This window comes from Trichophyton rubrum (assembly GCF_000151425.1).
Source record: "Trichophyton rubrum CBS 118892 genomic scaffold supercont2.9, whole genome shotgun sequence".
Lineage (NCBI taxonomy): Eukaryota > Fungi > Ascomycota > Eurotiomycetes > Onygenales > Arthrodermataceae > Trichophyton > Trichophyton rubrum.
The window spans coordinates 760798-773973 of NW_003456420.1; the positions used below are offsets into that span (position 1 = coordinate 760798).

The 13176-nt window shown below is 47.3% G+C and overlaps 5 protein-coding genes across 6 annotated transcripts; 3 read left to right on the plus strand and 2 right to left on the minus strand.

Annotated features, from left to right (window-relative positions):
• Positions 1 to 416: 416 nt before the first annotated feature.
• On the minus strand, positions 417 to 1400 carry TERG_07262 (uncharacterized protein; the record flags this gene model as incomplete). Of its 2 annotated transcripts, XM_003232366.1 has the most annotated exons (4): positions 417 to 504; positions 566 to 633; positions 692 to 1098; positions 1268 to 1400. In XM_003232366.1, the coding sequence occupies 4 exons, from the start codon at positions 1398 to 1400 to the stop codon at positions 417 to 419; spliced, it is 696 nt and encodes a 231-aa protein (XP_003232414.1). The 2 variants fall into 2 exon arrangements, with proteins under 2 accessions (XP_003232414.1, XP_047607196.1); XM_047750358.1 differs by lacking the exon at positions 1268 to 1400 and having other exon boundaries at positions 692 to 1057.
• A 435-nt stretch (positions 1401 to 1835) lies between these two features.
• TERG_07263 (uncharacterized protein) lies at positions 1836 to 4151 on the plus strand (the record flags this gene model as incomplete). The annotated part of the gene is made up of 1 exon (XM_003232367.1): positions 1836 to 4151. One exon carries the CDS (start codon positions 1836 to 1838, stop codon positions 4149 to 4151), a length of 2316 nt encoding a protein of 771 aa, XP_003232415.1.
• A 305-nt stretch (positions 4152 to 4456) lies between these two features.
• Positions 4457 to 7317, plus strand: TERG_07264 (uncharacterized protein; the record flags this gene model as incomplete). Its single annotated transcript, XM_003232368.2, has 1 exon — positions 4457 to 7317. The coding sequence occupies one exon, from the start codon at positions 4457 to 4459 to the stop codon at positions 5642 to 5644; it is 1188 nt and encodes a 395-aa protein (XP_003232416.1). The 3' UTR covers positions 5645 to 7317.
• A 5-nt stretch (positions 7318 to 7322) lies between these two features.
• TERG_07265 (uncharacterized protein) lies at positions 7323 to 9648 on the plus strand. The gene has a single exon (XM_047748743.1). The coding sequence runs from the start codon at positions 7474 to 7476 to the stop codon at positions 8290 to 8292; it is 819 nt and encodes a 272-aa protein (XP_047604731.1). The 5' UTR covers positions 7323 to 7473; the 3' UTR covers positions 8293 to 9648.
• Positions 9649 to 10387: 739 nt separating this feature from the next.
• TERG_07266 (uncharacterized protein) lies at positions 10388 to 11801 on the minus strand (the record flags this gene model as incomplete). Its single annotated transcript, XM_047748744.1, has 4 exons — positions 10388 to 11244; positions 11323 to 11402; positions 11464 to 11655; positions 11754 to 11801. The coding sequence occupies 4 exons, from the start codon at positions 11799 to 11801 to the stop codon at positions 10527 to 10529; spliced, it is 1038 nt and encodes a 345-aa protein (XP_047604732.1). The 3' UTR covers positions 10388 to 10526.
• Between the last annotated feature and the right edge of the window lie 1375 nt (positions 11802 to 13176).

A 13176-nucleotide genomic window follows, 5' to 3' on the forward strand; every position in this document is an offset into this window, starting at 1 on the left:
ATACAAATCCGACTTTTTTTCTTAGCCTGACGTTTTATAAGGAAGGGAGTGAACGATTGAGGACAAGAAAAAGAAAAGAAGAAACAAGTAAAGTGTGTGAAATGGATGTGCTATGGTGATAAGATTAGATATGCTTTCCCAACCTAGGTGGGATCACGACGTATTCTTGTTAGACGATGAAATGATACAGCTATCTATACTGTTAAATTAGGCTCCCTTTTTTCCTAGCATGGCTTGTTTAAGCGAGGTATATTGGTGCTTTAAGACCGCAGGGATTTGTATATATAAAGTTACAAAAAGATACGCACAGCTCAGGGGAATATTTTGTTTTGGGAAACTTGTCTCAGAAAGACTTGGAAACGAAGTGCCGCTGTATACAGCCGGGAGCTGTTGTACATATACAAAAGAGATTTCCTTTAGGCATATCTCTTCTCGACAGTCTTCCAGTTAATAACATCCCATATGGCGCCGAAATACTCAGCTTTGCGGTTCTCATACTGGAGGCTATTTACACATATATTTGTTAGTAAGTGCATACGTTGAGGACAGATGAAGGGAAACTGACTAGTATGCGTGCTCCCAGGCATCAATGCCGAGAAGAGGGATGAATTGACCGGAGACAGCGTCTTGGTTCTAATAGGAACGGAACGTCAGCATCTAAAACTAGGAAAAGGGAGAGGCCTCGGCATACAGCATAAGTTTTGATCTGGATCTTGCCAGTCTGCTTATCCTTCACCAACCATCCCCAACCGCTTCCCTGGATACCAGCCAAAGCAGTGTTGAAGGTCTTCTGGAACGGTTCGAGGCCACCAAAAGATTCATCAATGGCCTTTGCAAGAGCACCAGATGGGGGCTCACCACCACCAGAGTTCTTGGGAGCCAAGTTCTCCCAGAACAGAGAGTGGTTGACGTGACCACCTCCGTGGAAGCTGGTCAATGCCTGCAAGGAGACCTGGGTCTGGATATCGGCTTTGCCCTGGGCACTGGCAAGCTTCTCAACTGCGTCGTTGTAGGAGTTGACGTAGGTTTGATGATGCTTAGAATGATGAAGTTCCATGATCTTGCCGGAAATGGTTGGCTCAAGCGCGCCATAGTCATCTATGGAAATATCAAGTCAGTGATGGCTGTCCAATGGTATCTGGATAAAATATAAGCAGCATTTGGGCAACCCGGCGCTTCCACTGGGTGTAATAGAAGGACGTAAACAAAGTCGACAACTTAAAGGTGCATGAAGTAGAAAGGATATACCCCATCCATCCACACTTACATGGCAGGTCCGGCAAAGTAACCTTGGTGATGAATCGAGCAGAAGCAACACCTGCAAGGCCTCGGGGGCCGGCCGAGCGGAATGCTGCAGCTCCAGCACGGGCAGCTGGTCGGAAAAGAGTAGAAGTGGCCATTTTTAGCAAATCTCTGGCTTATACTCGGTTCTGGTCGGCTCAATTGAAATGTGGTAGGATGATTGAGGCCTTATATACTCCAATCTCGGTGATCCTCGGTGGTGATTGATGATATCAACAACGATGTTGACAAGTTTTAGATGCAAAAGTTGTTGTTGATGTCAATGTTGCTATTAGTAATCACTGATGTCATCGGCGTCTCGGAGATAAGGCAATACATTTTATCCGATATCAGATGTCCGGAACTTTAATTTTGATCCAGCAGAAGAAGCGCGACGATGAACAAAGTCGGGCACATCAACTTATCACAAGGCAGCAAGTCAAAAGGGCTTCGTGGGGGGTGGGAGCAGAGCTTTTGACGTCCATTTTGACTACACTACCGTTTTCCCTGCTGTATACCTAGTTTAACCTCCAGGACACAGGGTTACAAGCTCGATGGATTCTACATATCGCCCGTCCTTTGCAAGGCAGAAACGGAAGATCAGTGACGTGGACTCGGAGGAGGAAGAGGAAGAGGCCTACGCGAGACCGTCGTTTGGATTTCAGGGTTTTGCGCCTGCTTTCAACCGTTCACCGTCACCTCCGACCATGGCGTCGAAACCAGCTCGCCCAGCATGGAAGAATGCAACAAACAATGGAAAGTCAGGCGGCGGAGGAAAGTCGAGCCCCATGGTAGCCAACAGCTTTGCAGCCCGCATGATGGCAAAGATGGGCTATGTGGAAGGTCAGGGTCTTGGTACAAGTGGACAGGGTATCCTCAATCCTGTGGAAACGGTCCTCAGACCGCAGGGAGTTGGTTTAGGTGCGGTCAAGGAGAAATCACAACAGGCAAAAGACGAAGCCAGACGAGAAGCTGCCAGGAGAGGGGAGGTTCTAGAAACGAGCTCCGACGAGGAACGCAAGCTGCGTAAAAAGCTCAAAGAAAAAAGGCAGCGAGAAGGGACCAGCGGTGGAAGCGGAGCCAGTACACCCAGAGGTTCAGCAAAGCCGAAGTATAGGACAGCACGGGAGATTGAAGCCGATGCGGCTGGACTTGCGGTTCCCAATGTGCTGAAGTCCTTAGTTGATGCCACCGGCAAGGAACAGAAACTCTTGACATCAACGGCTGGTCTGATGACTCCAATGGAATTTGTTAATGCAAATGAAGGAGAAGCTTGGAAAATTGCTCGACGTGCCCGTCATGACCTCGAAGCGTTTGCTGATGAATGGAAAGGCCTCAGCGAGAGAAAGAAGTTTGTTGAACTTGAGGAAGCCCAAATCGTTGATGAAATGGATGCTCAGCAGTCCAAATTGGAGAACGTAACCGCTTTGACACATGCTATCGAAGGATTAGAAATCACGAATTTAGACGAGGGTCTTGACAAAAGATGGGAAGAAATTACTGCGAAATTGGAAGACATTGAAACAAACTATCAAGACTTGATTGATGAATGTCATCTTCCGGAAGTTGCTGTTGCTGCTGTTCATCCGTTGTTGAAGGAGTCTTTGGAGGACTGGGCTCCTCTGTCAAATCCAAAGTATCTAGTTTCACATTTCCGCCGCTTACATCGATTCATGTCCCGCACGAAAAAGGCAAACATCGAAACACAAAAATACCGTCAGTCAACTACACCATACGAGTCTATGATGTACACTTTGTGGCTCCCCAGGGTTCGGTCCGCTCTAATGAATGAATGGGAAGTTCATAACCCTGGTCCTGCAACATCACTTATGGAGGAATGGAAAGACCTTCTACCTGGATTTGTATATTCAAATATACTAAATCAGGTAATTGTTCCTAAGCTCACCGCAGCACTAAAATCCTGGCGGCCGAAGAGCAGTAAGAGCAATGGCTCATCACAATATTTCCCCTGGTGGCTTTTTGACTGGCTACATTATCTCGATGAGCATCATACTGACCCCAAGGCACCAACTGGTCTGATGTCAGATGCGAAGAGGAAGTTTCGGGTGTTATTGGATACCTGGGATCTGGGTCGTGGCCTTATACACAAAATTGAAGTGTGGAAAGAAGTCCTGGGCTCGGAATTTGATAAAGCTTTGCAGAATCATCTTCTACCCCGGCTTGGCTGCCACCTGCGGGAAGAGTTTGACGTTAATCCACAGGATCAGGACCTAACTGCGTTTGAAGATGTGATGAAGTGGAAGCCATTCTTTAAACCCAGTGTTCTGGGGCTTCTACTCTCTGCCGAATTTTTCCCAAAATGGCATGCTATCTTGCACCTCTGGCTCACCTCAGAACCAAACTACGATGAAGTTGGCCAGTGGTTCTCTTGGTGGAAGTCACAAATACCAGACGAAGTCAATGCTATCCCCGAAGTTGCAGCGGAATGGAACCGAGGCCTTGAAATGATGAACCTGGCCCTCGATCTTGGAGACAAAGCAAAGACGGATCTACCACCTCCTGCTTCCTCGTCATCATCTCATCAAAAGCCATCACACCACAAACTCCGCGACAAGAATGCAAATGGAAAACCTGCGAAATCGCAAAAGGTACACATTGAGGAGCCTTCCTTCAAAGATATCGTTGAGGAATGGTGTGGCGACGAGGGTCTCCTCATGGTTCCCCTCCGCGAAGCCCATTTGCAGAGTGGTCTTCCTCTGTTCAGGATCACGGCCAGTGCTAATGGGAAGGGCGGTGTTCTTGTATATCTGAAGGGAGACGTAGTCTGGGCTCAAAACAAGAAGATCAAGGATACATGGGAACCGACTGGATTAGATGCAGGGCTTGTCGCCCGTGCAGAAGGAAATTGAGTCATCCCTACCATTGAAACTAATAATTAGAGTTACCTAGTCTGTATACAAATATAATATATATACCTATGGTACATTCATCTTCCAGATTCTTTGAGATCTCTCGACATTTCCATAAGATCAAGTCCATTTGATAGTCTTGATTATGTAATCATATATTTTAGTTTAAGGGGCAAAAGGAAGCAATCAAAAGGACGAACAAACAACAAGATGGATGATAAGGAAGCAAGAAGCCCTGCATCTTTCAGCTATGCAGCCTATGTATACTCCCTTAGGGCTATTTTGCATAAGTTTTGATATTCAGCATGTCATTTTATAGGCGCCTATTTCGCATCGTCTCCGCGACTCTCTTTTCCTTCCTTTCCATTATTCTCCTAGCCTTGACAATCCTTTCCCCTGCAGATATTATCTATCAGTCCCGTCGAAACAACAGTCTAGGCAACATCTTTGCCGTGAGTATAGTGTATTTACTTACTCTATCATTTTCCTTCGTGATATATGCTGGCCGCTTGTTCACAAACCGTGGCGTTTTTGCGGCAATCCCAAAGCCATGGATCCCCGTCGAGAAAGCAGACGTACCAGCGACTGTCAGAAGGCTTGTTGTTGAAGGCTTCCTCCGGAGCTCTGTCATTGCCCAACAGGCCCGGCCAAGGGATATTAACCAGGACGATACCTCTCATCTTGACCAATCCCTTCTAATTCCAAGAGATCAAGATCCTCCTTGGGGCTCGATTTCACATGCGGGCTGGACGGCACCGCATTGTCAAGATCTTCCAAACCAGGAGTTTGAAGTAGTCATCAAAGAACTTCCCCATTTGATAGAGGCCAAAGCTGTATCTCTAGCTCCTATGGACCCCAGGCCAGCGTCGCGACTGAATCATCAAGCTTCCAATAACTTTCAGGATAATGAGAGAGGTCAGGAGGTGGTCCCAGATAAACGTGTCGTCGAGATATTGCAGAGGCCATCAAATATGTGCCTTCGTGACTACTTGAACCACCTCAACCGCCTTAACCTGATTGACCCACCGCACCTAATCCGAGATTTTCTTCGGCTGTACGAGTGTTCGCGGTTCTCAGCGCGGCCGCTAGAGGAAAGCGAATTTCGTCAAATGATAGGACTCTTTGCTGAAATTTTACGGAGCATGAAAGAAATTGATCCGTCCATTATTTCGGAAATACAGTCAACGGACTCGTCTGATCGCGGGGGATCAGTTGTTGGCCAAGGTTCTTCTTACGGAAATAGACCCGTTTTTTCAAGTTCCGACCCATCTTTTGTATCAGTTGATGAGAATAGGGGGCTTCGACCATCTCGCTCGTGGTATTCTTCGATTTACTCGGCTTCTGATAAGAGCAGCTTCCGTCTTGAAACAAATGATACACGCAGTGTGCGGGCACGGCGAACCCCATCCACCAGATCTTTACAGCTAGTACGCTCAAATGCTTCCGTTAACTCCGGAGAAAGTGTCGTTCACCGCACAGTTTCTCATGTATGAATATGGTGGATAACGGCCAATTGTACACCACTCACCCCAAGTGGTGTTGTATGTCTATCATGGGTCTCGATGACTCATAATGTACAACCAGAGACTCGGCTGTCACCCTTGTCTATATTATTAGAAATACTCTATAATGGTGCCAGAAATCTTACCAAAGGTTCATCAGTGCCCAATTTAAGCAGCTCTAAGAGAAGGAGTGAGCCGAGCTACTCTTATGCGAGGTTCCCGGACGGACACTTCGATGCGGAGTGCTCGGGCTCCAATACCAAGCTTTGGTTAATACTCTCTCGACTATCCGACCTACAGCATCTCGGCTGGCAAAGGAGCTATGGCAGATATAATTTCATGCCAAAAATCATATACCAGATGAAATAAGGTTGGGACTGGTAAGCAGTCTTTGCGACTTCTTCCACGGTAGAACAGGTCAAGAAACAGGCCATGGAGATATCAGATACTTCTTAGCATTTAGATACTATTAACACACATTGTATCAACCCAGTTTTTTTCCCCACTGCTTCTAAAAACAGGAAATACCCACTCAAGATATTGGAATGGAAAGGTTTATCATAATCAATCACTTCTCCTGGCGTGCTGGGGAGATTGAGTGTAGAGGCCTACCTAGACTTCCGTATAGAAATGGTGCTGTTCCGTAGTCTACCTATTTACAATAGCTTTCAACGGCTAGGTTTCCGGAACCTTGCGGTAAAACTTGGAATGTTTAAGTAAATTAACATAGGAAACAGCAAATAGACATCGGTTGACACTTTGAGGGCGGGTCGTATTTGGTTCGGCCATGCGTCAAATGTGCAAGTTTATTTGCTGAGGGCAAGTAAAAACAAGGATATATGTCATCACTTGAGGCATACATGAACATGCCAGGATCAGATTTCCCTTCGCCCGAATAGATGCCTCTGCCACTTTCTTTTTGCGGACTAAACCGTCCCCAACCAGGCTGGTCCACTTAGTTCTGCATATGCAGTGTGAGTTGGTTATCTGCAATGCCTTGGGGAGGATGCCACGCCACACTGTCCTCCTTTTGAAACCTCAACTAATGCCAGGGGTATTTTTGACGGGTATATCCACTGCATTTCCTCAAGTATAAAGTTTGAGAATCCATACTTAGTCTCCTGTCAGTTAGTAGGGAACCGTTTGGTATCAGAAGAAAGAAAAGAATGGAAAAAGCTACTTGCTTATGTAAAGATAGTATACACGTGATAAGAGCCGGCGCCTATTTTTCCGCCGAAGCGAGGCTCGGGTCGTCTAAGACGCATCAGATAAGATAAATTTCAATCTTTGATCTGATAACCCCACAATGCTCAACAGATATCAACAACATAGTCCACTATGCAGGCATTCCTGAAGAGAGGACTCTCGTCACTCTCTCTATCGGCGTCTTCGTCTCGATCGAACCTAACTACATCAACTGATGGCCAAATCAACGATATTCCGGCTGAAGCGGATGTTGATGATGAGCCGAAAGAGGAGACGCAGGTAACTTTTACCACTGCCAGTGAAGATGTGTTATTCCCCAAAGTCCGGCCTGAACTAGACGGAGAAGATTGTGACAGAGATTGCGCAAGCTGTACGATCCGGTACCCTGCGAAATTTGTTGTGGACTTGGAAGACAAATTATACGGGAACGTCGCGGGATGGGCAACCCACGTCCTTATCGCGACGGGCAAGACAGACTGGGTTCGAGATGTCGCCGACGAAAAAGGCAGCGTTATGGAAGCTGTCGAAAAGAGTGGGGTGAAGCCTGTAAATGGAGTATGTGTCTATACACCGTAGGACAGAGGCAATATACCATGACGTGCTAATACGGCCATATGATGCAGACGCTCAAACTATCCGCCTCTAATATGCCGGTACCAGATGAATACCATATGTATCCTGAGGGGGAACAGCCGACAACAGCCTTGATATTACCTGCATTCACAATAGTGGAGAATGTCACACCCGCGCTTGCGCCAGACCTAATTTACCACTTCGTCGATAAGGCTGCCACAACGACCACACCGCTGAATCAACCGCCATTACCGAACAGCACTCCCGTGGTAGATACAACAGGACCAATTGAAGGCGCAAAATCAGGAAGTCAGTCCCCGTCTATAAGTGGGAGAAACGCAGAGGGAGATCATGATGTGTCTGCTGCTGCTAAGATTCCCACACCTCTTCTTTCTCGCCCCTGTCCACATTCAGCGGTGATACTGCTCTGTTCACAGCGTACCCGCGATGCACGATGCGGCCAGTCAGCTCCCCTCTTGAGGCGTGAGTTTGAACGCCACTTACGTCCACTGGGCTTGTACCGGGATCTTCACGACGAAAGACCAGGCGGGGTAGGTATATACTTCATCTCGCATGTGGGAGGACACAAATACTCCGCCAACGTGATGGTCTATCGGAGGAGAGATTTTCAGTGGTATATAAAAGAAGCGCAGAAGAAAGGCCAGGGAGACTACGACGATCGCGGCGATGGTCTTGATGGTGGTAGCGAGGGCGCCGTTCAGGGCATATGGCTTGCCAGAATCCGCCCAGAAGACTGCGAAGGTATCATCAAGTACACTGTGCTCAAGGGCAAGGTTGTTAAACCTGATACACAACTGAGGGGAGGTTTTGATCGAGAACGGGGGCTAATCAGCTGGTGAAGAGCATATATGTGGTGAGTTCATTGGTGAATACAACTGGTCAAGTGAAAAATCGCAACGTATATCCTGACCTCCTTTCTTATTCCATGGCTAGCTCTTTTCTGATTGTCAGTCAATCCTGTTCCTGTTCGATGAGTTGCTCGTCTGGCCCGGTCTATCTCAGCAGGCTGTAGGGTGGCTACTCTGCCTTTCTCTGTCTTGTTGTTTTTTCATTCCTTTTTTTCAATCTGGTCCCCGTTTGTACAGTTCTTTCTGTTCAATCGGGTGTAACCTCCGTATACATCTATTGGTTAATGTAGCACTCCGGCCTCGATAGGGCAAGCTATTTTGAACCACCGACTCTGCCGTGTTTTTCCAGTTTTGGGCTTGCCTTGCATATTTAGCAGCTGGTGCAGTGTAACATACAACGTCCAAGCTACGATCGATGGCTATTAAACAGGCAGACAAGTTGGCATGGCGTGTAACGGCAGAGACGGTCCAAGGTCAAAGGAACTTCCAGGCGGCACATCCTTGTGGCTGAGAGGCGTGTAGGCCGAGGCTATCAAAGTATGCACTGCAAGGGTATACAGAGCATCTATAGGACATATCGATGTACATAACTATAACCCCTAAGAGAAACTGGGTTCATACGGTTCGTGCAACGTTCATTTCAAAGGTAGCACTGATACGCAGTGGTATCGGCGGAGAGCCATGTATGAAATAGATATAGGGGTGCTTTTCACCGGTTCATCCTGGTATCAAAGAGAGACTCCTCCGATGTATGTTGTATGTTGTACCTTGCAACCTGATACAGAAGATAATCTGATAACTAGAAGGGAGACAGAGCAGTCAGCACCAGGGTGTGTGGCATGTATGTGCGCGTGCTACCTGGCACCATCGAAGCTGTCTGGCCTATCATGTTACACTGCTTTTGGCTGTGAGACCACGTAAGTCGAGTGTTGCGGCGTGGACTGGCTGGAGAGACGGACAGGAGGTGGCCGAGACGGTTGGGCAAAGGGAGGGGCGCGGGCCTTTTTCTTATGTTTATGAGTGATCATATGCATAGAACTGTCGGCCGTCTTCCTTTCGAGAACGGGAGATCGATCAACCTTAACTGGGAGCGCAGAGTGGTCGCAGTGGTCGCATCAAAATATAATATAACGCAAAAAAGCAAAGGATAGTAGCATGGAAGAAACGTACATTGTCTAACGTCTCACCTGGTGGGAAGAGGCATGACATCAAGCAGTCAAATTTCATGCTGGCTATGCTATGCTAAGTAATGGAATATGTGTCTTGCAAGGATATATGACCGCTTGTAAGTCCAATTAATTTCCCATTTATTCGAAAAGTCTCTCCGTATAAACATTTTTAAAAAGGAAAAAAAGATATAAGAGAAAGGGAAAAAGAAAATGAGAAGTGAAGGAAGAATAGACAAAAGCGTAAGTATAAACAAGAAATAGATATATACCAAAACGAAGCCATCAACCATCAACCGTGGTTCAGTGGTCCGCTGAGTTCGGTAGAAGCAGACATGGCCCGTAGATCGGATCCTCAAGTCTCCTCCCGTCCTCGTTTTCTCCACCATATAATTGAATAAGGGGGATATTAGGATGAGTAACGGAATAAATCAGAGGCATCAATGAGGAAAAGGAGAAGGCGAAGAGCAGAGCTTAGCTAAACCACCAATAAGTCTCGCTGTATAGGAAAAAAGAAGGAAAAAGGAGAGAAGAAGATGTATCAGTGGATATGGTAGAAAGAGATATCTATGTATAGATATATCAAGGCAGGAAGACATCGCCAGCCATTCCACGACTGTAGGTACAAGAGATATAGCGACATATTTCAGCGCCAGACGGAGACGAAAGCTAAGGAAAATGATGAATGATAACCATGCAGAGAAGCCAACATAAACAACGCCAGGCCGTTTCCAAGTTTCCGGGCCGTTCAAGAGAGAGGTAAAACTAGAGTAAAACAAGTAACAAGAAGAAGTGAAGAGAGGCCTGGCTTATATATTTAAAAAAAAAAAAAAAAAAAAAAAAAAAAAAAAGCGATAAGGGGTATTCGCAGACGGGGAATGAACAAGAAAAAAAAAGGGGAGCGGGCTGGAACGGATCGGGAGATGGTCGGTATGTGCAGACTGCGCTTGAGGGGGATGCATATCTTTCAATGAATAACTCGTTCATTTGCATTAGTCTGTTTTGCGTAAAGTCCTCGTAATCGTCGTTGTATCGCTATGCATGGTAGCCAGCGCTATGCTAACTCAAGCCCAAAAATTCCCAATTCATCTGTTCCGGGAATGCTGATCCAAAGAACCTTTGCTGGCCATGTTTCATTTGATCGAATTCCTTCATATACTGTCCGCCGGCTCCGCCTGCAACAACAGGGAGAACCTGGAGGCCCCCGTCTGCCTGATGTGGGATTGGGACAGGTTGCGGTGCTTGTATCCGCTGCTGCTGGGGCATAGATACGGAAACGGAATGGTGGTATGCGAGGTGATCCATGGATGTTGGTGTGGAGACAGATGCTGAAGTTGTGATTGGGATGTCATAACGGGGGATTTGGGATGGTATCATGCCCGTTGTGACATAGTGCACCTGTGGGGGAAGGATGGATTGTTCTGCGGAGATGGGGATGGAATGGACAGTTGTTGGTTGGGCTTGGGCGTGGTGGAAGTAGTCCGCTACGGGTACTGCTATTACGGGTGAGTGTTGCTGTTGGTATGGGGAATGTTGTTGTGGCCGCGGCTGAGATTGTAGATGTTGTGGTTGTGACTGGAGCTGCTGTTCCTGCGGCTGAGACTGTTGCGATTGCAGTTGGTGCTGCGGTACCTGCGGCGACTGTGACATCATCGACATTGGGTGCTGCGCCTGCTGAGAATAGAGCTCTGATTCGCATGATTGCGCAGAGGGGGAAACGGCCTCTGGTTGATGTGAGCGGCTCTGATGTTTTGTGAGTGTTGTCTTGCGACAGAAGCTATACACCGTACACAGTCAACTTGCGCATTCTTTTTTTCAACGACCATCCTTCCCCCGGCGATATAGTAAAACGAACCTTCGATCACACGTTGGTTCCAGACACTTGTACGGCCGTCGACCGGTGTGTATTCTTCTATGTCTAGCAAGACTCGACGACTGGGCAGGACGTTAGATAAATTTGTTTTGTTCCTCCACCAAGAGGTAAAGAGAGATGTACATCTGAGAATGCTTTGCTGCAGTTTGCAAAGTTGCAGACATGCGGTTTCTCTCCAGTATGTGTGCGAGAGTGCACCGTCAACGCCGAACGCTGAATGAAGCTTTTGGTACAGTTCGGGAAGTTGCATCGATACGGCCGCTCATTCGTGTGAATCCGGTAGTGTCTGCAAAGATCTGACTTGCGATTGAACACCTGCAGTCCATCAATGTTAGCAGGTGTAAAACATGCATCTTCTAGTAGCATCAGAGGCATAGTAGAGGTCGAGTCGTTGCATCTGCGGTCAGACATACCTTTTTGCATGAGACCCACGAACACGGGAAGCTACGTGTGCGAGGCATGGTAGCGGTGCGTGCGAAAGGAAGAGATGGGAGGGAAGAGGAGGAGGCCGTCTGGTTGATTTCTACGGGAGCATGCACCGCGGCACGGATGAATGGAGATGGAGACGTCGGGAGAAGGATGCGAATGCGCTGTCGAGTGTTGATGGGGCTTTTGATAGAGGTTATGGGAAATGTGAGAGACCAGGTCGAGGCCGGAGGAGTGCGAGCAGCGATCTTAATATAATATTATAGTGATGAAGTATGAAACAAACGGGGGGAGCAAATGAAATGGCAGCGAGCCCAGCAGCCAGATAGCAACAGTAATCGGCAGCAAGCGATCTCTCTGCTCTCCCTGTGAGTTCGTAGCGGCGGCAGGGCAAAAGAGAAGAAAGCAAAGCCAAAGTCAAAAGCAAAAAAGCTTACAGTTAGAAAGCAAAGAAGAAAAGAAAAGAAAATGAGAAGGCCAAAAAAGTTAAGAGGCAGCAGAAGCAGAGGCAGAGAAGGAGAAGAATGAGGGTGAAACCACAGTGAAAAAAGCAAGGCGGCCTTGTTCGAAGCAGACAGACCCAGCCCTGCGTCTGGCTTGACTTCTATATCCTCTTTCTTTTTCTTTCTTTTTTTTTTTTTTTTTTTTGTAAGGAGTATCAAAAAAGGAAACACCGCGCAGGAGAAGCACCACCGAGATTCTCGATGTGTATGTTTCTTTTGGAGGAGCCAAGTGGTTGACTAACCTTCCAGGGCGCTGGTGTTTGCGGCGAGAGATGAGAGAGCAAAGGAAGACGGGGGGGGGGAGGAAAAAGCAAAGCAACAAGACTAAGAGACTAGCAGGTGGATATTCGTTCGTCTGGTGTGTGGGCGGCGGGCGTGGAGAAGAGACGGATGGGGTGGAGGAGGAGGAGGCAGCGAAGAGACGGCGCAGGAGAGACGAAGAAGAACGAGACGGCGAGGAGGATGGCGAGGGCCTTTTTTTGTTTTTCTTCTGATGTCCAAGAAGGAGAGAAAAAGAAGGTTAGGTTAGGAGCGAATAAGGTTTAAGTTAAGTGTGGGTCAAGCGTTTTTTAAGGTTAACACTTTTTCGGATGATCTCTTGGCGGCGCTAGACCTAAACGGATGTATAGAACGAGTAACACTTTACATACCGTTACCGGTGTTACATACCAATACCACTGACTCAGCATGACAACGGATGACGCTTGGCTTGACATCAACAATCATGCAGGCGACTCGACGGGCCAGCAGAGCGAGACAGGAAGACAGCGAGAGACCGGAGTATAAGGGTGATATGGAGCCATATACATTGCTAGCATACAGCGGAATCCTACGCTACCCGGCTCGATCGATCAGATCGATCGATAGACGGCTAACAGGGATACCTCTATTATCAATAATAATGTCA